The sequence below is a fragment of the Crocuta crocuta genome, unplaced genomic scaffold, assembly GCF_008692635.1.
Source record: "Crocuta crocuta isolate KB4526 unplaced genomic scaffold, BGI_CrCroc_1.0 scaffold85, whole genome shotgun sequence".
NCBI classification, from domain to species: Eukaryota; Metazoa; Chordata; class Mammalia; order Carnivora; family Hyaenidae; genus Crocuta; species Crocuta crocuta.
In genome coordinates, this window is record NW_027530620.1 from 3983323 (window position 1) to 4006745 (window position 23423).

The following is a 23423-nucleotide window of genomic DNA, read 5'->3' on the forward strand; positions in this document are numbered from 1 at the left end:
GCAAACACTCTGAGGTTTATCATTTGGGAAGTTAGTGGGTATAATTGGATGAGACAGCTTTCTAGGACCATTCCTCCAAGCTTTAGGATTTAGTGAAACTGTGTAGAATGTCAGTAATCTCAGATTTACTAAAGAAATACTAAATTGTGCCATTACCCACTGCTCTATGGTATTCACAGAAACGGAAGTGGAGTGTTTATTTCTGACATCGTGAAAGGTGGAGCCGCAGACCTTGATAGGAGATTGATTCAGGGAGATCAGATCTTATCTGTGAATGGGGAGGACATGAGAAATGCCTCACAGGAGACAGTGGCCACTGTCCTCAAGGTGAGTCCCCAGGCTGCTTTCTGCCTGGCTGGTCTAACTCAAGTCCGGGGGGGACAGTTCTAATCTAGCTTGGTTATAAAATGGGTTAGACTTTCTGCCAATTTGAGTTATAACTAGAGATCTAATCTCTGATTGCTTTAACCCATCATAAATAGCTTTACAAGAAAGCTGTTACAATAACTAACAGGACTGAGGAGAAGCCTCTTTGGGGAGGTTTTATACCTGTAAGAATCCAAGTATCCACAATTATCCTCAAGTGCATTAGATGGTATAAGTTCTCCTGGAATCACAAAATTCCTCTTCTCTCTCTAATGCTGTATTGTCATGAATTTACCCAATCCAGCTTTTATTGCTTGAGGGACCATTAAAGATGATCTAGACCAATTCCTCTGATTGACAAATGAAGTTTGAAAAAGTAGAGCAGCATGTCCAAGGTAACAAGGGTCTGCTTGAGTGGTTTTCTCACCACCCAAGCTTTTCTTCCCTGAAGTCATAGGAAAGCTAGGGTTCAGGATTCCTTCCCTTCCAAGTGTCTCTGCCACATGGACCCTAGCTTCCTGGGAAGAAATGGATTAATAAAAATTCCTGTAACTTCCCATTCAACTATAACCAGCTGCATCTTATGCTGTTTCACAAATAGCTGTGGAAGCTTTTGCAAAGACAAATGAACTTTGTTTATTTCAAATTCCTGATTTTCTAGTTTAGTCAACTCTCAGTTGTGACTTACGAGAGAAGTTATTTGTAGATTTTCTCTGTGTCTGATTTTTCTGTCTTCCTTTCACCTACTTTTCCTTAATTATGTCGCTGCTCATGAGTACTTTCATCAGAAGGGAAAAGGAAAAGAGGTGAATTGAAATGTATTCCTTTTACCATATTTTAAAAAGTCATGAAGTAATGACATGAATACACCTGAGTTGGGAAATATTTGTTATTTTGTATGATTTTTTGATGACTGAGTTTCCTTTATGCCTGTAGCTTTCATCACCCGTTTACAGTTGTTGGCTGCAGGGATGAATGGAGGCCCCACCGCAATAATTTAGAATATAGATGCTGTTTTTCACCTCTTGTCTTGTCTTCCCAAGTGTGCACAGGGGCTGGTGCAGCTAGAGATTGGAAGACTCCGAGCTGGTTCCTGGACCTCCGCAAGGAAGACGTCACAGAACAGTCAGGTTGTTGGTGGCTCCCCGTCACACTGACTCACCTGTCCCCACTGAGAGAAAGTCCCCATTTCATAAGTGGTTGTTTGGAAATAATGTATAATATACAGCATATTCACAATATACCAAGTTCAGTACATTTTAATGTGTTTGAAATAAAAATGAAAGGTGGGATGGAAATTCATTAATCCCTAGATTTTTCTCTCCTTTATTGCCTGCCAGTGTTTTCTTAGAACTACTTTTCTCGTCCACTATTAGTTCTCTATTGCCTGTGCTTGCATGTACACAGCTGTGTTTATTTAAAAAAAAAAGAAACAAGCAACATCTGGTGGCAATTTGACCCTCATTAGCACAACATTGTTCTATTCATTCAATTAAATATTGCTATAAAGTTAACTTGTGAATAGCCACTCACACATGCTGAGGGCAATTAATGGTATAGTCCTAAGAAAGCTAAGTGTGGGGGGTTATCCTATGAGAGAGAGACCTTAATGAGTGACATTTTGTAGGTTAGCAAACATCTTATGTTTATTTGCAAAGCTGATGTAAGTGCCACTTTTTTTTTTTTTAACAAAGTATATTTCAAAGTTTTGGGGTTTTTTATTTTGTTTTCATTATAATGGCTGACAAAATCAAGATGGTAGACTATATGTTTAGTCCCATTTGGTACGTAATGAAACTGTAGAAACCTACATGTGACCTCCAGTCCCTTTGTGGATTATAGGTGGGCCTTTGTCTTGGGGTTAAAACTTTGTCTTGAGTTTTGGTCCCCTCCCTGCTTGCCATAACCTCTCCTAGGCCTTTTTCAGAAGTCATTCTGAGTTTGTGGTTAGCACACAGGTGCTTCTGGAATGCTATGAACTGCTTCTTCTGCCTCATTGGTGTTAGAAAATGGGTGAAGAAAAATACCATTGTTCAGATAGAATCGCAGACCAGGTGTCTTGCCTTAGAGAATCTTCAAAGCAGTGAAACCCAATAAACATCATGTTAAGTTTAGAATATTTTATCTCTCATTTATGGCCTATGCAATGAGCAGGAAATACCATGTACTAAGACACAGCACTGCCGTGGGACTCCAGGAGTAAATGGTTGATAATGATTCTGAGCAAACTTGTATCAACAGTCTGCTGTTGCATCAGATGCAAAATAGTCATCTCAGCTTCTTCCTTAGTGGAAGATTCACTTGTTGAGTGATTTCACTAATGACTAATTCACTAATCTAGCAGAAGGTTAGATTATCCCTGAACAATCCCAGGGATAAAATTTTTCCTCCTTGGAGGGTATGGGAAGGTGCCATAAAGGAGGCCCCTTTGGGTCTCACTGCAAAAGGAGTTTGATAGGTTGAAAAGAGGGAGAAGGTCACAGACAAATGGAATAACATATACAGAAGCACAAAGGGATACAATTCCAGTGCTGTAAGAAAAGTTTGAATTGATGGATGACGTAGTAGGTAGAACTAGATTTCTGCCCTTGAGGAGCATGTATAAGAATGTCTTAAGTGATTAATAAAGTTCACACTCAGGTTAAATACAGAGCTGACAAATTCAGAAGCTCTATTATTAAATGTCAATAAAACCATCATCACCATTTTTCTGATATATAAATGTGAGCTGTTCTATTTTGGAAACCTGTGACAAAGCATCGAACACTTTTATCTTACCTTCTGGAACAGAATTTTTACTTCAAAGGGTAGAGTTTAACTCAATTTTAAGAAAAACAGTAAGTGTGTTTTATCCTCACTCGGTCCTTAAAATCTTGGCTTAGATTGTATGAGAAGCTGCAGTGATATTCGGCTAATTGAAAGAAGTCTTATAGCTGGTTGTGAAAAGGAATGTTCTCCACCATCATAAATTGAAGACCAGCCCATGACCCAGCTATAGAAAAAAAAAGACCCCATTCCCAAACCTGTTTGAAAGCAGTCAGGACTCTCCATAGACACAGATTTCATTCTGGGCAATTATAAGATGAGGAGATAAATGTCTTCCTTTGAAAGCCAGGGAAAATTATCATTCATTGACTTGGCCTAGAGAAAGTAGCTTCATTAAGAGAGATCCTCCATCTTTGGGGTCACCAAGCCTCTTCTTTTATTTATTTACTTTTTTTTTTTTTAAGAATAGAATTGAAAGTAGCTGAAGGACAGCTCATAGGAAATAAGACTTGATAATTTAGAATTCACAAGTCTTCTTTTCAATGTTTATTTTTGAGAGAGCGCGTAAATGGGGGAGGAGCAGAGAGAAAGAGAGAGAATACCAAGCAGGCTCCATGCTGGTAGCTGACACAGGGCTTGATCTCACAAACTGAGCTCATGACCTAAACCAAAATCAAGAGTCAGATGCTCGACCAACTGGGCCACCCATGTGCTCCAAGCTTCTTTTAAAATGTCTTTTCCCACCAACCAGAAGAGAGTATCTTTCCTCTGCAGAAGAGACTGTGTAATGGAAAAACACTTGAGAAATCTTTTCCTCAGGTAACTGAGGCAATACTACCAGGCACAGTTCATATTTATAAAGACCTTGACAAACACCTTGCGCTAAGATGTTTTAGGCAAAAGTTATAAAATGCTGTACTTCCTCAGTTCTGAGTATTATCGTACTATTGATTTAAATCCTTTCAGGAAAATATAAAAACACCCCTTTAAATATACATATCCATTGTGAAGTGTTTTGATGTCTATAACTTACTTTGAAACAAATTTTTAAAAATTGATGAATAAGGTTGCCTGGGTAGCTCAGCTGGTTGAGCATCTGACTTGATTTTGGCTCAGGTCGTGATTTCAGGGTGTGAGATCAAGCTGTGAGTCAAGCTCCATGCTTGGCATGGAGCCTGCTTAAGATTCTCTCTCTCCCCCTCTACCCCTCCCCACCACTCACACTCTCTCTCTCTAAATAAATAAAAATAAACTTACAAAAAATTATATTGGGGCTAGGTAGCTCAGTCAGTTAAGCATCCAACTTCTGCTCAGGTCATGATCTCACGGTTAGTGAGTTTGAGCCCCAAATCTGGCTTCACACTGGCAAAGCAGAGCCTGCTTAAAATTCTTGCTTTCCTCTCTCTCTGCCCCTCCCCTGCTCATGCTTTCTTTTTCTTTCTCAAAATAAAATTAAATAAATAAAACTTAAAAAAAATTTTTAAGTAATTTAAAAAATTGAGAGATAAAGGATATGTAATAAAGAAAATGCAGCAAAATATTGACTGTGGAATTAAGTGGCATGCATATGAATGTCTACTGTATAATTCACCTTTTCTGTATATTCTATGTTCTTTTAAGTATATTTTGAGAGTGCATGTACACATGTCCACACATGAGTGGAGAGAGGCAGAGAGAGAATCCCAAGTAGGCTTTGCCTGACAAAGGGCTCAATCTCACAACTGTGATAGCATGACCTAAGCTGAAATTAAGAGTAGGATACTTAACCAACTGAGCCACCCAGGCATCCTTATATATTTTCATATTTAAGGAATCTTAAAATATTGAACAACTTGCATGATGGAACTAGGAAAATGGATCAAATCATAACTTATATAATTTTGAAGCATAATCTTAAAATTTTGATAGAAGACCTTCTTTAAAAATTTTTTTTAATGTTTTTCTTATTTTGGGGACAGAGAGACAGAGCATGAATGGGGGAGGGGCAGAGAGAGAGAGAGGGAGACAAAAAACTCAAAGCAGGCTCCAGGTTCTGAGATGTCAGCATAGAGCCCGACATAGGGCTCGAACCCACGAACCATGAGATCATGACCTGAGCCAAAGTTGGGCGCTTAACTGACTGAGCCACCCTGGCGCCCTGAAAACCTTCTGTATTCTTTTGGTTATATTATTTTCTTTTTATTTTTTTTCTTCTGTTATATTATTTTCTGCATTGCAAGGGTCCTCCATGGTGTATATGACTTTCATTGAATAGCCACTAACTCTACATGATGATTCATTATAGATCTCAAATATGTATTTAAATGAATAAAAGGTTACTAATGGAAGTGTAACAAATTGGGCTGAATTACTACTGACACCAGGAAAATCTGTGAGAAAAAAATGTTTAGCCCATTCCTAAAACAACATATTCCCTTGGTAATTTGCTGCTTTCTCCTTCAACTGAGGAGAAAATGTCTGTTAAGATTTTATTATAGTTGTTTTATGTTAAGATTTTATTATAGTTGTTTTGGCAAAATTGATCATGCAATTTGGGTAAGAAGGTAATAAATATTGACTGTAGACCCAAATGACACATAGTGCCATGAACTGATCATATATGTAAACACTATGTAACAACCTAGGAAAATTTCTGATATCATGTGGAGCAAGAAAAGCTTAAGTTATTACATGGTTTCAGGGCAGCGCGGTGGCTCAGTTAAGTGTCCAACTCTTGATTTCAGCGCAAGTCACGATCTCATGTTGCATGGTTCAAGTCCTATATCACGCTCTGTACTGACAATGCAGACAGAGCTTGCTTGAGATTCTCTCTCCCTCTGTATATATAATTTTTTTAATGTTTTATTTATTTCTAGGAGAGAGAGAGTGTGAGCAGGTGAGGGTCAGAGAGAGAGGGAGTCACAGACTGAAACAGGCTCCAGGCTCTGAGCTGGCAGTCAGCACAGAGCCCGACGCGGGGCTCGAACCCACGAACCGCGAGATCATGACCTAAGCGAAAGTCGGACGCTTAACCGACTAAGCCACCCAGGCGCCCCTATTTGTGCTTTTATATATGGTTTCAATCAAGATAGAAAGCATGTAATAATTTTTTAAAGTTACTGTATTTTGAGAGAGCAAGCATGCACGCGCGCGCACACACACACACAAACACACAAATGGTAGAGAGAGGGAGAGGGGCGCCTGGGTGGCTTAGTCAGTTAAGTGTCCGACTTTCGCTTAGGTCATGATCTCGCGGTTCGTGGGTTCGAGCCCCGCGTCGGGCTCTGTGCTGACTGCCAGCTCAGAGCCTGGAGCCTGTTTCAGTCTGTGACTCCCTCTCTCTCTGACCCTCACCTGCTCACACTCTCTCTCTCTCTTTCCTAGAAAAAAAAAATTTAAAAAAAAGCACAAAGGGGGAACGCAATGGGAAAATGTCAGGTGAGATTGGATTAGGGTGGTAAGAGTATGTGTAGGGGTAATTTCTGTCTTCTCTTTTAGCTTCTCTAGAATTTTCTATGACATGGTTATGGTTCCTTCAGTAATTAAAGAACTAAGTCTGAATTTTAAAGAGCAAGTCTGTGTCTCCACGCAGCTGACTGCCGGATTTTCTTTCCAGGGGAGCCAGCATAGCGCACAGAATAGCTTCCATCCATCCCTCGCCCCTGTCATCGCCAGCCTGCAAAACCTGGTCGGCACAAAAAGAGCTACGGATCCTTCCCCAAAAAGTTCAGGTATTACTTGGACACACCTCAAGGAAAGCCATCCCGCAGCCCAATTTTTTTTAATATTAATATTTTTTTAAAAAACAATCTCTTCACCTTCCTTCAGTTAAAACACATTTAAATCTATGAACATGTGCACATAAGCCGCAGGCTTTATGAAAAGCCCGTTCAAAGCCATAGAGATTCATTTTGAGAATTTTGCCTTTAACTTTATACAAATCATGTGATAGGAAAGCAGAAATGAAAGTGCTTCATAAAGTGGGGCACTCGGTTGGCTCAGTCAGAGGAGCAAGTGACTCTTGACCTTGGGGCTGTGAATTCAAATCTCACATTGAGTGTAGAGATTTCTTGGGGGGAGGGGGGGAAAGAGAGAGAAAAGGAAAGGAAAGGAAAGGAAAGAAAGGAAGAAAGAAAAGTACTTCATAAAGTAAAACCATTTCCAAAGAGAAATTTTTCAAATTACAGATCACTTGAGGAAAGTTAAACGTGCATATGCATTGCAGGTAGAGCAGAGCAGGGGGTCTTTTTAAGTCTTCCCTTGAGTAGAGGGTTATCTTTGATTAAGGTAAAAAAATTTACAGTAAAACACAAATAGCTCACCCCCAAGCCATTTATTCACCATATTCCAGGCTGCCGCTGGTACAGTCCATCAGCTTTTTGTCAGACCAAATGATTATGACCATGTCCATCTGAAACAGAGGGCTTCTTCAAAGTAGTCCTAATCAATGGTTCCCAGTTTGGATTTGGGGAACGTATGTAATGCTGTTTACCCCAGTATTCTCTCTTGAAAGACCTAGAAAATACCATTTTTGTGGGATAATATGAAATACTAACTATGTTATCTCTTGATTTTAGAAAGTTAATTGTGTTGCTTTTTTATTTATAGGCGCAGATACAGGACCAAGGACCGTTGAAATAATCAGGGTATGTCAATAATTTTGCTATTTTTCTGATCCTTGTTGTATTTGTATAAATTGTGTATTTTCTCCTTATTACAATTTGTTGGATTGTTAGTGTGCTCTTCTCAGTTTCACTGAAGTCATTAAAAGGTCTATACATCATAAATAGACTTAGAAAAATCAGTGAAGCCACACAGTGACCACTGTGAATCTTTGGGTACATCCCATCCACTAGGTTTTGTGCATGTGTTTAAGTTTTACGAAACAACAACAACAAAAAATGGTGTCATATGGACACACTCTTGAGTCTTGTCTTTTTCATTTTTGTTTTCTATTTTTTGAGAGTTTTCGAGCCAGCAGGGGGGGGCAGAGAGACAATTTTAAGCAGACTCCACAACCAGCATTGAGCCCAGTGTGGAGCTCAGTCCCACCACTGTGAGATCATGACCCAAGCTGAAATCAAGAGTTAGATGCTTAACCGACTGAGCCACCCAGGTGCCCCGTTGTCTTTTTCACTTTCAAGCATGAACTTTTAGTCATGCCACTATTTTTTGACGACGTACAGTATGATTTCTATTGGTTGTATAGTATTCCATCATATAATGTGCTATAATTTTCTTCTTCACCTTCCTCCTACTAAACAATTAGCACATTTCTCAACTTTTCTTCCTTTATAGCAACATCTTTATATTCCTTTTTTGTCCATATCATGAGTGATTTCTTCAGGATTTGTTCCTAGAAATGAAATTGGTTTTTATTTGTTTGCTTTAAAAAAAAAAGTGTTGTTTTTTTTTTTAATTTTTTAAGTAATCTCTAACCCAACGTGGGCTTAGAACTTACAACCCCAAGATCAAGAGTCACATGCTCTATAGGCTAGGCAGGAACCTCTAGATATGAAATTGTTGAGTCAAAAGCCATACTTGTTATTTAAAGCCTTTTGTACATATTACTAAACTCCATGACCAAAAAGATTGTATAATATGTATTTAAGTTCATAAAATTGTCATACTTTGGTGTTCAAATTCCTATGCGATACCCAGAATATTGAAAAGTACTTTCATTTGGATCACTTTTAATTATTTTTTTTAATATTTTTTTATTTATTTCTAGGAGAGAGAGAGAGAGAGAGACAGTGTGAGCAGGGGAGGGTCAGAGAGAGAGGGAGATACAGACTCTGAAATAGGCTCCAGGCTCTGAGCTGGCAGTCAGCACAGAGCCTGACGCCAGGCTCGAACCCACGAACCGCGAGATTATGACCTAAGCAAAAGTCGGACGGTTAACCGACTAAACCACCCAGGCGCCCCCATTTTGATCACTTTTAAACATTAAATTTGGGAGCACCTGGGTGGCTCAGTCGGTTAAGCGTCCAACTCTTGATTTCAGCTCAGGTCATGATCTCATGGCCGTGAGATCAAACTTCACATTAGGCTCACACTGGGCATGAGGCTGCTTAGGATTCTCCCTCTCTGTCTCTCTGCCCCTCCCCTACTCACATGCACGTTCCCTCTCTCTCTCTCTTTCTCTCTCTCTCTCTCTGAATATTAAATTTGGGATTCAAGAAGTAGTTAAAAAAAAAAAAAGTATGACATTGCCATAACCATGGTTCAACTGCAGTGAAGAGATACCCAGCATGGCTTAGTCCCCTGGAGTCAGCCTTAGTCCCTGGAGTCAGTCATAGCAGTGTTTGAAGGCATTCCTACCGTTTATTAGCTCTGTAACCTTTTGCAAGTTACTGACTTCAAGTTTTCCCATCTGTAAACTGGGGATGATAAAACCTCACAAAGTAAACCTTGTGTGGATTAAATCTGGTAATGCAAACGGAGTACCTGGCATCATACCCAGTGCATCATAAATGTCCAGGAAGTGGCATCCATTATTAGTGACGATGACTTTAGGCAACTCTGCTTTTTTGTTCCTAGTATCTTTCCGCCAGAGTGGCAACTCAGATGTTCCTATGAGGGGAACGTTAAATCTACCAACATGTACATACTTATGGATAAATTAAGGAAGCATTATGATAGATTCAAACAAAGCCAACTTATTCCATAAATTTCTCCTCATTCCAAGATTTATAAAATATCATTTTATGGTTCCTTAGTCATTTCAGCCACTTCTTTTTACAGGCTTTTATAAAACAGCCTGCTCCTACCAACTGCATTCTCCCACACAGGGGCCAAGCAGAAACCTCGTGATGAAACGCATCTTGCCATTTTGCATGCAGGGCATTACTGTTGATGCATTCAGAAAATAAAAGCTAGACACAAATGTGCTGGCAGAGTATAAATTACCCGTGACTGGAGAGGTCAGCGTTGCCATTCTTCTTTTATAGGCATGACATGGCAGCATTAGTAATATTATTAATAATAAAAAATAATTACTCACACTTAATGTGACATGAGGTTGTTTTTTTTTAAGTTTATTTATTTATTTTGAGAGAGAGAGAGTGCGCGCGTACATGCAGGGGAGTGGCAGAGAGAAAGTGTCCCAAGCAGGCTCTGTGTTGTCAGCACAGAGCCCAACATGGGGCTGAATATCATGAACCAGGAGATCATGACCTGAGCCTAGATCAAGAGTCCGACGCTAACCTGACTGAACCACCCAGGTGCCCTTGTGACATGAGTTCTTAAAGTTCTCTCGGGCACTTGGGTGGTTCAGTCGGATAAGCATCAGACTCTTGATCTCAGCTCAGGTCATGATCTCAAAGTTCATGAAATTGAGCACCCCGTCGAATCAGGCTTTGCACTGACAGTGTAGAGCCTACTTGAGATTCATTCTCTCTCTCTCTCTCTCTCTCTCTCTCTCTCTCTCTCTCTCTCTTTCTCTGCCCCCCCCACACCTGCTCATGTATGCCCTCTCTCAAAATAAAAAAAATTTTGAATAAGATTCTTTCATACATAGTTTTTGTCGTCATTTTGTTCTTTTCCCTCTTTCCAACTTTATGAGGTAAAATTGAAGCACACTAAGCGGTATATATTTTTAAATGATCAATTAAAACTGCAGAAGCCTTGCTACCATATAGGTCCCTTTACCACAGCCACACCACTAACATCTGTGCCATAGACGTCATGTGTTTACATTTACATAAATTGAGAACCCCACCAAACAATGTTCTAATTTTTACTTTCAACTGTCCTATATATTTTAAAGCACTTAGAGAAATTGGTCACATAGAAAATGGTTCTTTGGGGGCGCCTGGGTGGCTTAGTCGGTTAAGCGTCCGACTTTCGCTTAGGTCATGATCTCGCGGTTCGTGGGTTCGAGCCCCGCGTCGGGCTCTGTGCTGACTGCCAGCTCAGAGCCTGGAGCCGGTTTCAGTCTGTGACTCCCTCTCTCTCTGACCCTCCGCTGCTCACGCTGTCTCTCTCTCTCTCTCCTAGAAATAAATAAAAACATTAAAAAAAAAAAAAATAGTTCTTTGCAGACTGAGTAATTTAGGATTTTACCCTGGATCTCATGAATGTTACGCTGTGTGGACTGTGAAGTGTATTCATATTTATGCTTTAGCAGGCGATCAACTCATTCCAGTTCAGACCACAAGTTCTGTCTCACCTTTTGTGAGCGGTGGTTCACACCCCAATTCGGTTCTGCGTCGGTCTGCCCTGCGCATGTGAAGCTTAGAATGGAGCCCGAGAAGTCTATGTGATCCCTCTTACAGGGTTAGATCCCCTTTTCAGGCTCTCTCTACTCTAGTTTTCTTTCTTTATTCTCCAGACGCGAGGCGCTCCCTCGCCTGGTTGCTCTAGCTCTGGCGGCCAGAAGAGGCAAGATGGGGTAAGATAGGCGTTAACATCAGAGAGCAACTCCACCTTTCTAGTTCCTTGACTGGGGCTGGCCCTCAGGACCAAGCTGCCAGGAAAACAACTGATAAATCCACCCCTACTGCTTATTCTCCAGGCTTTGGCCCTCCACCACAATTTGTTTGAGTTTCTTGACTTTTCAGAAACCTCAGGTAGTTGTTTCCGTGTTTGATAGAGCTGTCCCCCTGTACTCAGGGGGAGAGGGAAGCCATGGCTGTGCAACGCCACCGTGCTGAAACTGGAACTCCTCATTCATTCTCTGAGTGATATTTAAACTAGTAACTCTGGGGCGCCTGGGTGGCTCAGTTGGTTGAGCGTCCGGCTTCGGCTCGGGTCATGATCTCCCAGTTCGTGGGTTCAAGCCCTGCATTGAGCTCTGGGCTGACAGCTCAGAGCCTGGAGGCTGTTTCAGATTCTGTGTCTCCCTCTCTCTCTGCTCCTCACCCTCTCATGCTCTCTCTCTCTCTGTCTCAAAAATAAAAACAAAAACAAAGAAACAAAAAACTTGAATGAATGAATAAATGAATGAATGAATAGATAGATAAATAAATAAATAAATAAATAAATAAAATAGTAACCCTGTGTGGCAAACGTGGGGAAGCGCTGGACTAAAGCCAGGATCCCTTCAGCAGGGTGCAGTGAACCAGGCTGCCTCACCCAGTAATCCCAGCGAGCGCTTTCAGTCACGCCTTACTTCTCTCCGCAAACTCGGCTGTCCTTGCAGCGGGCTGTCCTCTCAGATCCTTTGTCGCGATGCAGCCGTGCGGCTCTTTGGGAGCCAAGTGTTTGTTCACACCCAGAAGAGCATGATATGTGTGGCAGTTTAATCGTAAACACCATATGAGAGCGTACTTGCCAAGTCTGCATCAAAATTGGCCACTAAACTGAGCAGTAACATAGGGTTGTTTTGTATTTTTTTGTTGTTTGTACTCCTACTGTTGCCTTTTATTGAGCCTTTTCTGTAGGCCAAGACTGCACTATATCATCTCATTTAATCCTCAGACCAACATACAAAGACGGACGCTCTAAGACGTTGAGGAACTGCACTGAGATCCCTCCCCCGAACTAATTAAGTGCTAGACCTGAAACACAGGGCTTCCGGACTCCAAAGCACTGCACTTAACCGCTGTGTTTCCCTGGCCTCCTGCGTCACGGAGAGATCTTTTGCAACAGCTCTCTGGGGACAACCAGGTCGTGGGTTCTTTATTAAATATAGGAGCACGGTGTTTTCCTTCTTTTTTAGGAGCTCAGCGATGCCCTTGGAATCAGTATTGCTGGAGGGAAAGGAAGTCCCTTAGGAGATATCCCAATATTTATTGCCATGATTCAGGCCAGTGGTGTGGCTGCACGTACACAGAAGCTTAAGGTAAACAGAAGTGCTAACAGCATGTGGTGGGACATGAGGGTGCAGCCGTGGGCACTTTGTTTAAAGTGGGAATTCCAACAGAGACCCACACGGGAGGCAAAATGCATTGGAGAAAGTTTACACCTAAAATTCATTAAGCCCCTGGGCATATAAAAATATTATTATTTGTATCAAAGCTTCTTGATGAAAGAAGAAATTGCAGCTCATTTGCAAAGCCGCCCATGCCATTCTTGGCACTTCATTCCACCCCAAATTAATTTTCACCCAAGAGAGATTTGACCTGAGAATTGTCCTTCAACCAGAATTAATGTTCTTATGATTTTTCCCTCATTGCCTCTTCATCTTAACATAGGTAGAAAAATAAAGGAGAAAATATCTGCCTTCCTCATTAGAGCTTTATTGAACAGTTAATTTGTACACCCCACTATTACTGGTGAGCAGATGTATACAACACCACCATCACCAAAATACAAAAGTGGCCTGCCGTGCCTTCTTATAATCGAATCTGGCCCCCTTCTTGTTTCCCTGATTGGTCTGTATTTGGGGAAAGCCATAAAAATTCCTCATGTTTCTGGAACATGCATACACAGGAGAAACACAGACTCTTCACAATAGCCACAAATGGGAAATATGACTTACAAAGAATTTTAAGCATTCTTCTCAAATTTAATTTTTCTTAATGATAGTGATTTTCTACCACTTTTGTACTTCCAGGTTGGAGATCGGATTGTCAGCATTAATGGGCAACCTTTGGATGGGCTGTCTCACGCAGATGTGGTTAATCTGCTGAAGAACGCCTACGGGCGCATTATCCTGCAGGTATTGCGATCAATGGAGCACGCAGCTGCGCCAGGCAGATAAGTGGCGTGCAAAAAAGATTGAGCGTCACTGGCAGTAGGCATCACCGCCCAGCAGGGTGCTGGCTGATGTGAATTATGAAGGTTGAAAGCAAGAAATTATTATTTTTATTCAGAAATTCTTTAATGCCACCCATACAGGCAGTGAGCATGATTATATGAAAGCATAACAAGGGGAGAAAAATTACTCTTTGCTTCACATGATAAATCAACAAGGCTTTTAGCTTCCAGCGTTCTTTTGTAAATCAAAGTTTGTGAGGCATAGGAAATTATTTCTTTTCTTATGCCCAAAAAACTGTTGCCGAACTGCCCAAGCACTGTTTCTTCCGCTCCTTTTAAAGGAAAGAAAAAATACAGTGCTCTTTTTTCCCTTAGCATAAATGATCGCCAGCACTGTTACATTCCCACTGCATGGTTGTCATCAACTAAGGCAGACAATTATTTATCAGCTGTGGTCCCTCAGAGCCGGGTCCAGATGCACAAGGAAATATACCAGGAAGTAAAAAAGAGGTTTGCTGTTAATTACCTCTCCTTCTATTTCAGCACCTCACATGTCTCTGAGATTGATATGGTACACTGAGTTGCAGGATACTGCAGTGAGTTTTGCTAATGTGTTTCCCCCAAAATGTATGATTATAATCACCACACTTCCGCAGGTAATATTGAGCGGTTCATAGATGAAAAGAATACCACCATTTAGTACCTTAGAGAGAGGTCTAGCCAGCACCTCAGATCATTCTAGCCTTAAAATAATAATTTCAGGGGCACCTGGGTAGCTCAGTCAGTTAAGTGTCTGACTTTGGCTCAGGTCATGATCTCACAGTTCATGGGTTTGAGCCCCACAGTGGGCTCTGTGCTGACAGCTCAGAGCCTGGAGCCTGCTTTCGATTCTGTGACTTCCTCTGTCTCTCTCTCTGTCCTTCCGCCACTCGCACTCTATCTCTCTCTCAAAAATAAACATTAAAAAAATTTTTTTTCTTAAATAATAATTTCAGGGGCTCCTGACTCACTCAGTCAGTAGAGCATGCAACTCTTGATCTCCAGATTGTAAATTCAATCCCCACGTTGGGTTTAGAGATTACTTAAATAAAATCTTTAAAATAATAATTATTATTATTATTGTTTCAAATTGGAAAGCCATTATACTGAGGAGAACAAATTTGTGGTGCTAACTCCCCCATCTCAGTGGTCTAAATCCAAAGGGCCAAAACAGATGTTACAAAAGTAAATCACTTGCAGCAGGTAGGAAGGTAATCATCAAAATACTGTCAGTAGGGGTGCCTGGGTGGCTCAGTCAGTTAAGCATCCAACTCTTAACATTGGCTCTGGTCAGGGCACCTGGGTGGCTCAGTCGGTTAAGCATCTGACTTTAGCTCAGGTCATGATCTCACGGTTTGTGGGTTCAAGCCCTGTGTCAGGCTCTGTGCTAACAGCCAGCTCAGAGCCTGGAGCCTGCTTAGGATTCTGTGTCTCCCTCTCTCTCTGACCCTCCCCTGCTCACATTGCCTCCTTGTCTCTCAGAAATAAATAAAACATTTTAAAAAATTTAAAAAAAAAACAAAACATTGGCTTGGGTCATGATCTCACAGTTTGTGATTTCGAGCCCCACATTGAGCTCTGACAGCGCAGAGCCCGCTTGGGGTTCTCTCTCTCTCTGCCCCTACGTGCTTGTGCTCCCTCTCCCTCTCTCAAAATATAAACATTTTTAAAAAATATTGTCAATGGTTCAAAGGGAGTTTATGTGATAGGCAACATATTACTCAGTAATTTGGGTCCCTGAGTTTCTACTGAACACAAATCAAAACAATATGTGAGGTGGCACCTGGGTGGCTCAGTTGGTTAAACGTCTGACTTTGGCTCAGGTCATGATCTCACGGTTCGTGGGTTCGAGCCCCATGTTGGGCTCTGTGCTGACAGCTCAGAGCCTAGAGCCTAGAGCCTGCTTCGAATTCTGTGTCTCCCTTTTCTCTCTGCCTCTCCCCTGTTCATGCTCTGTCTCTCTCTGTCTCAAAAATAAATAAACATTAAAAAATTAAAAAAAAAAAAAAAAACACTATGTGAACTGGCGGTTGAGTGAGCTTGCCCTCCACTCTGTGTCCTCACTTTCAGTGGAAGTTAGGCTGTCATGTCACATTCCTCCCTCTACCCTCCTCAGTCATGGTCAGAGCCTGCACATTCCTGCTCTTCCTTCGAGTTATGCTGACCCCTAGAGGCCTACAAGTGCAACTCCTCCGTCTCAGACTGGGGACCGTTTGTCTCGCAGAATTTTAAAAGGAAGTTATTTGAAATAATAACTATGTCAAGACCAAAAAATGTCTCCCTTAGCAAAACCTGGTATTACTGATATTTTCATACACTGACATAATTTGTTCAGCTCCGCCTTCTTCACAAAGAAATGAGAAGACACAGTGTAAAACTGTAACATTAACTGTAAAAGTGCCTTAAATGAAAATGAACTCAAGCTCTCCCATGCAGAATTAACACTTCACTCTGCCAAATTGCCCCTATTAACACACCTTTGAAGGAGTTTCTTATTTTTCCTATTTCTGTACTTTAAGAAACTGACATTTGGTTTTAAAATGTGCTCTTGCATTAATCACATTAGTTGGTAGTGTTATTTTCTAACATGTGCTATTAAAAGCTTAATGGAATCCTTTGGGATTTTTACAGTTCTAATCTACACAGTTATGGGTATGGAGCATATGTGCTGCCAAAGGCATTAGACAGAAAACCCAGAAAATTCTTAGGTCCTGCATCAAATGCCTTGCAGTTACATAGCATTTTTGCCTTAATTAAAACAATGTGCATGTAGTACCAGCAATATAGTTATTACAGCTGACTTGGCACTAAGTAACTATTTTTATCATCAGGTGAGCCAGCCCATTGGCAGAGTAGTAGGGAAGGGCAAGTAATTGTGTCTGATGATGTGGAAAAGACTTACTGTCGGTGTATCATGCAAAGCAGTCAGCAACTGCTGATTGCACAGGGAAGATTAAGGTCTGGGTCAGCAAGACTGCAGGATGGAGAAGGGGAAAGAGTAGAAGAGATGACCAATACTTCCAGAAGCTTCTCCCCACAGTATAAGTTGCTATCTCTGGGTTTAATAAGGAGGTAGATATTTCTGCCCTTTAAGTCTGATGATTTCCTATTATCAATCTTAGATTGGTCAGTGGAGATTGACGTGGCTATGAGGAGTCAATTATATTTGCTTTAGTAGTCTAATAGTTTGCCTGGTTAAGCTCTTTTGTCTGTAAAATGACCAGAAAACCTTTTTTGAACAAAACCAGATAACCCAGACTCTCTGCTAGAAAAAATATATATATATTTATATGTCTTTCTTTGAGAACACAGAAGATAAAAAGAGCATATCAGGGACTCGTATCACTTAAGGAACTTGTGAGGCTTGTTCTGGACCCTGTAAGATATTTTACAATTATTTGAGAGTGTAGCAGAATGGGTGGATTGAGGTACTACTAACTAAACTAGGGGATGTGGTAAGAGTCTGCTGGGAGAGGAGAGAACATTCTAGCTTGAGTCGTCCAGGTGGAGATGTCCAGCAGGCAGAGGAAATGTACTGCCAATGTTCAGGGAGACGTCATTGCTGGTAACTGGGTAAATAAAGCCATCCGAGGCTTTTAAGTGTTGGCATTCTCACTGTCTGGCACATTATATACATCATAGATATTGGTTGAATACATGAATGAAAAGAGTGGTGACAAAGACAGACAAAGGCTTAGAGTCAACAGCAGGTATGGAAGGTGTGAGAAGAGATTCTGAAACCAGGGAGATTCATTAAGGGTCTGTCTTCAAAGTTAGTTTGAGAAGCCCTTTGAGGACGTTCTCCAGAATACAAAATAATTGATTAAGAGGGTTCAACTGCTGGTTAGGAGAGAGAAAGAGAAGGAGAGAAAGAGGTGCCATACTTCTTAATATAGAGAAAACAGGGGTGCCTGGGTGGCTTAGTGGGTTAAGCATCTGACTCTCAATTTCAGCTCAGGTCATGATCTCATGGTTTGTGAGTTCAAGCCCTGCATCAGGCTCTGTGCTGACAATGTAGAAGTGAGAAGATAGGGATGATGTCACCTCTGAAAAAGAAGATGAAAAATTTTGCAATGAAGAGCCACCTGGCTGGCTCAGTCGGTAGTGCAAGAGACTCTTGATCTTGGGCTTGTAAATTCAAGCCCTGCGTTGAGTGTAGAGATTACTTAAAAATAAAATCTTTAAAAGAAAAAAAAGTTTGCAATGATGATGGTCATTGCAGCGATACTGCTGCTAGTTCAGAGACCCATCTGAGACCCACTGGAGCCGTGCATTATTTAGAGAGAGAAAGCACAGTATTCTCAATGCCTGGGATTTCCATGGCCCCCCACCTCCATCCCCTCTCTATAAATCTTGTGAAGTCCTTTCTTTAGAAACCAGGAAGTTGGAGAATAGGGAATGCCTGGGGACATTCCCCCCACCCCCTCCTCCACCATGAATTTATCCAAAGTAGTGACTATGCCTCTAGCACAGGGCCTGGCCTAGAGCGCATGCCTACTAAGTGTTGTTCACATTGACTGGGTTGCTGAGCTATACTGATCAAGTTAAAAGACATGAACTTATTAAGAGCTAATCACAGTCACCAATTGGATCCAGAAAAGTCCTACTAGAGGAGAAAGACGAATTGGGTTGGGAACGGGAAAGGTGTGTGGTAAAGGGTGCAGGGCAGGCATCTAAAGGCACATGTGAGTATAATTAAAGGAGTGGTTTGTGAGCTGTTCTTAACCTTGGTTGTGCAATAAAATACTGGTTCCAATACTGGTTCCTGGGTCTGCCACATGAGTTTAATTGGTCTGGGATGTGGCATGGAGTTTGAGAGTTTAATGCTTCCCATGTGTTCCTAATATGTAACCAGCTGATCTGTGGAGGGCATGATGTGACCACGTGATGCCAGGAAGGGGGTGGTAAGCTCCAGGTAAAGGACAAAGAGCTAAAGGGTTGAAAGTTGAAATGAAGACCAGTGGAAGTTCTGTAGAACACGTAGGCTTTGGAGTCAGAAAAGTTGTGTTTGGGTCCTCTCACTTAACTCTTGAGTTTTCTCTACATAGGGATCGTACCTCCTTTCTTCCAAGGTTGCCATGAGGATTAAATGAGGTATAATGTTTAATAAAAACAGTGGGTGGCCAATAGTAAGCATTAAATAAGTGGTATTTTATTAGTTTCATTATAATAACATAGGCTTTAAGTTAGCAGATGCTAACATCTCTAAAACCCTAGAAATGGAATGGTTTTCCAGATGACACCTGATGTGTATGCCACTAGATAGTGATGTAACTAGCAGTCATTTTGCCCCTTATTTTATTCCAAACTTAAAACATTTGACAGTTCAAATCATATTTTTCAAACAGATACATTGAAATCAATATATTCTGATGTCACTGGAACCAGTGTCATTAGATCCTAAATAAAAACTTGAAGCAGATGTGCTTTCTACTTCATTAAGCTACACCAAATGCCAGGCATGGGACAAGGCAAGTTTTGTGTCTTTATATATTTATATATTTTTTAGGTATGCTCCATGCCCAACGTGGAGCCCAGTGCAAGGTTTGAACTCACAACCTTGAGAGCAAGACTTGAGCTGAGATCAACAGTCAGACACTTAACCAACTGAGCCCTTCTAGGTGCCCAAAGGCGAGTTTTTCTTGTTCTTCTGTTCTGTGCCCCTTCTGAGGATTCTAGCTTTCTCAGGGATCACCTTAACTTGACAGCCTTCCTGTCAGTTTTCAGCATATCCACACTATGGATTTAGGATCCAGGTTGGAGGTGAGTGCCCTGAGTTTGTATTTTGTACAGGAACAAGATTTGAGTCCTAACAAATCTAAAGGCTAATCTTATTCCTCTACAGTATCAGCAGCCCAGGAAAGTTCTAAGCAAGGAGCTGAAGCTTTTGTGCATTGTGATGTCCTACTTATCTGGAAAATATTTCAGTTTCTCAATTCTCTAAAACAATCCCCCCCAACCTATTTTTAAGGAAAAGTACTCATCCTAGGGTCCCATGCAATAAACATTTGTGCTTTATTACTCAATTAGAAAGTACTAAACATACATCATTTTTAAAAAAAATATATATATATACATCAGTCTAATATAAAAAAATACATGTCTGACTGAATTTAGTTTTGCTTTTAACCTAAATTATTAAAAGCCACAGAAAGCCAAGGCATGAGAGAGCATATCATATCTTCTTACTGTAAAGGGGTTTGAGGAGGAGATAAAATTTAAGAAAGAAATGAATATTGAAGAGGAAACCTTGTTGGAGGAGGAAACACAGTTTGATGAGGAAATCCATTTGGTGGGGGAAACACGTTGTGAGGCGCAAGGGCAGTCGGAGGGGGAAACATTCTTACTGGTTCTTCCTCTTCCACTGATTCAAAGGTCTCTGTTTTCTCATTAGGCTCAGAGGATAGGGCTTCTTCCCCATTCTTTGTTTCACAAGCCTTCCTCTCAGGTAGAGTGACGTCTTTCTTCTCTTTCATTTCCAGAGTCTCTCTCTCTCCCGGTAGAGTGACTTCCTCCTCTTTCATTTCACATGTCTCCCCCTCCTCTAGTACAGGGATTACCTCCTCTTAGACCAGTGGTCTCTCTTTCCTCAGGTAGGCACTTATTAAATGTTTGATCATGACAAGACTGGAGAAGGTGAGGAAATAAAGTACTTTCTTTAAACCTGGGAAGAGTTGAAACACTGCTACAACCACTTGGCAGCCTCAGAAGAGCTATTTACTCTGTGAACACCCATCACCCAGCAGTTCCATATCTGGTTATCTATCTTAAAAGATCACTCAAGATGTATACAGCAGCACTATGTGCAACAATAACGAGGAACATAAAACCTAAAGGACCCACAGGTTTTGAAGCAGGTGAATGGTTTTGAAGAGTGAGTGGGAAGCAAGGAGGACATCAGTCACATCTCCAGTCCGCAGGGATGAGGGATAAGAAAGGTTGCTGGTGGGAGTAATGTAAAAAGCCAGACTGTAGGCTGGAGATCTTCTTAAGAGTTGGAGCTGGCCCTAGCTAGGTCTAAGGACTCCAGACAGCACAGCTCTTGAACCATATATTCAGATTGTATAGACTTTCATACCTATTGTCTGAGGACCTCAAAGCCTTCATTGCCTAACCCGGGAGCCCTGCCTTTCCCCTCTCTTCTCTCCACTTGGAGCCATGTGTTCATACCTGTCCCCCACACTAGATCACATCAACTATAAGCCTGTTTGTTGGAGAGAGGGAACACATTTGCTCTTCCTTGGTTTCCTATGCTCTCATCTCTATCCTCAGAACCTACCACAGAAGTTTGTACCCAGGAGTTCAAGATTTACTTTAAGAAAAATGAGTAAACTTCCCATTGGTCTGTTTGCCTTCCCTCTTCTTCAGAAAGTGTAAGTGGACCTTTCCCAGTCTTACCTCCATGTTGTTTGGTCCCTGATGTTGACTGGGGAAGAGCACTTCAGAGGCAGGGCTGAACACTCACAGGCCACATCTCCTTGGACTTGTCCGCAGCTGAACATACATACCCTTCCAAGATCAGATTATGGTCTTTTGTAAGTCAATCCCTAGGAAGACCAATCAACTCTAAGACTGCCTTAGGCCTTTAAAGTCATTCTGGGGGTGATGAGTTTATGCTCTCCTTGCCTTCCTACAGAAGGCCAAGCTGTCAGTGAAAATCCTTCACATTTCCCATCTAGCTTCTTGGCTTCCACTCCTACAAAATAGGAGCTTGAGGGGCGCCTGGGTGGCTTAGTCGGTTGGGCGTCCGACTTTCGCTTAGGTCATGATCTCGCAGTTCGTGGGTTCGAGCCCCGCGTCGGGCTTTGTGCTGACTGCCAGCTCAGAGCCTGGAGCCTGCTTCCGAGTCTGTGTCTCCCTCTCTCTCTGACCCTCCCCTGCTCACGCTGTCTCTCTCTCTCCTAGAAATAAATAAATAAATAAAAATATTTAAAAAAAAAAAATAGGAGCTTGAACAGCCCCAGGGGTCCTAGGTAATTCCCTAGGATTTAATATTATCAGTGGCCGGGAGTGGCCTTTTTATTTCAGGATTGGCAGCTGAGCAAGAGGCCTTCAGATTTGGAGGGATGTGAGTTTTTCCTGTAAGATGGTGCTGTTAGAGGTGTTTTATATTCTCTCGCTAGATTTAAAAAAAAATTAATTTTTACCCAAATAGAACTGTGACTTTGGTTTCACAATTTATATGGTTGATTTCATGGACTCTTGAAAGGGTATTGTCTTTCAAGTTAAAAAAACAAACAAACAAAACTGTGCTTCTAGAAAATCCATGGGAATATGTCTCCCACGCCCTAAGCTCTCTTCTTAGAGTACCCTGGTGGCAAGGGTATTTCTCACCTGTTGCCAAGCACACATCCAGATGATCTGCTCTATTTGCAACTGCTTGTTCAACTATCTCTCTGCCCCTCTGCCTCCCTGACACCATATCTAGAGTGGCCTTAATCATATGCACTGTGAGTCAGATTGCCTGATGTATGGGTCCAAGACCAGGTCTATACCCTCATGCTGCATACAATTAAGAGCACAAGACTCTAGGGACGCCTGGGTGGCTCAGTCAGTTAAGTGTCCGACTTCGGCTCAGGTCATGATCTCACGGTTCATGGATTCGAGCCCTGCGTTGGGCTCTGTGCTGACAGCTAGCTTAGAGCCTGGAGCCTGCTTCAGTTTCTGTATCCGCCTCTCTCTCTGACACTCCCCTGCTTATGCTATCTCTCACTCTCTCAGAAATAAATAAAAACATTTTTAAAAATTTTAAAGAGCACAAGATTCTAGAGTAAAATGAAATAGAAGTGAACCCAGCCTTCACTCTTTAACTGACCTTGAGAAAGTTACTTCATCTCTCTGCTCCAAGTTCCTCTGCCCCAAATACAGAAATAATAGTGGTACCTACCTTTGTAGGGACTCAGGAGAACACTTAGCATAAAGTAAGTGCTCAGTTTATATTCATTAGTTGTGTTGCTGTTATGTATTAGACAAATCAGCAAATAAAGGAGCAAGTTGCCATCAAATCTTGGCTTTTGAAGGTACCTTAGAAAAAACAGTATTTAGGGTGCCTGACCATCTCCCTTGGTAGAACATCCAACTCTTGATCTCAGAGTCGTGAGTTCAAGGTCGTGACTTCGAGTCTTTAAGTTGGGCATGGAGCCTACTTAAAAGAAGAAGAAAAAAAACAGTATTTTACTGACTTTCTTCCTTAGCCTCATAATGGATGGATGTTTCATGGTCAACTGAAACTCTTAAGTCCAAATTCCCACCAAATATAGGAATCTCCTTTACTACATCCCAAATTGATAGATTTCGAGACTCTGTTTGAATGCTTGCTTTGGCGGGATGCTCATATCCTAATAAGCTGTGCCATTCCATTCTGTAACTGCCTTATTTTTTTTTCCCCCTTTAACAGGACCCAAAACCAATCTCCTTGTAACCTCTCTCAGTCTCACTCTGTTCCGTGGAAATTCAGAAAATTGAGTCCCATAGTCCCTATTCCTTAGGAAGGTTTTGGATTCATTCATTCCACAAATACACTCATGAAGCAACTGTTATGTGCCAGGCATGTTAATACTGAGAAGCAGTCCTTATTCTCATGAATCCTGTGACTGAGGGAAAAAGTCCTGTTAACAGTCACACGTCACACG

The 23423-nt window shown here is 41.4% G+C and overlaps 1 protein-coding gene across 4 annotated transcripts in view; it reads left to right on the forward strand.

The window, feature by feature from the left end:
- The window catches only part of PATJ (PATJ crumbs cell polarity complex component), a 391357-nt gene that overhangs the window by 295157 nt on the left and 72777 nt on the right, over positions 1-23423 (forward strand). For all 4 annotated transcript variants that reach the window (XM_077768086.1, XM_077768084.1, XM_077768085.1 and 1 more), the window contains 6 exons: positions 180-327; positions 1410-1496; positions 6728-6842; positions 7720-7757; positions 12773-12895; positions 13610-13714. In XM_077768086.1, the coding sequence (XP_077624212.1) occupies positions 180-327; positions 1410-1496; positions 6728-6842; positions 7720-7757; positions 12773-12895; positions 13610-13714 (616 nt within the window). The remainder of the gene's footprint in view (positions 1-179; positions 328-1409; positions 1497-6727; positions 6843-7719; positions 7758-12772; positions 12896-13609; positions 13715-23423) is intronic.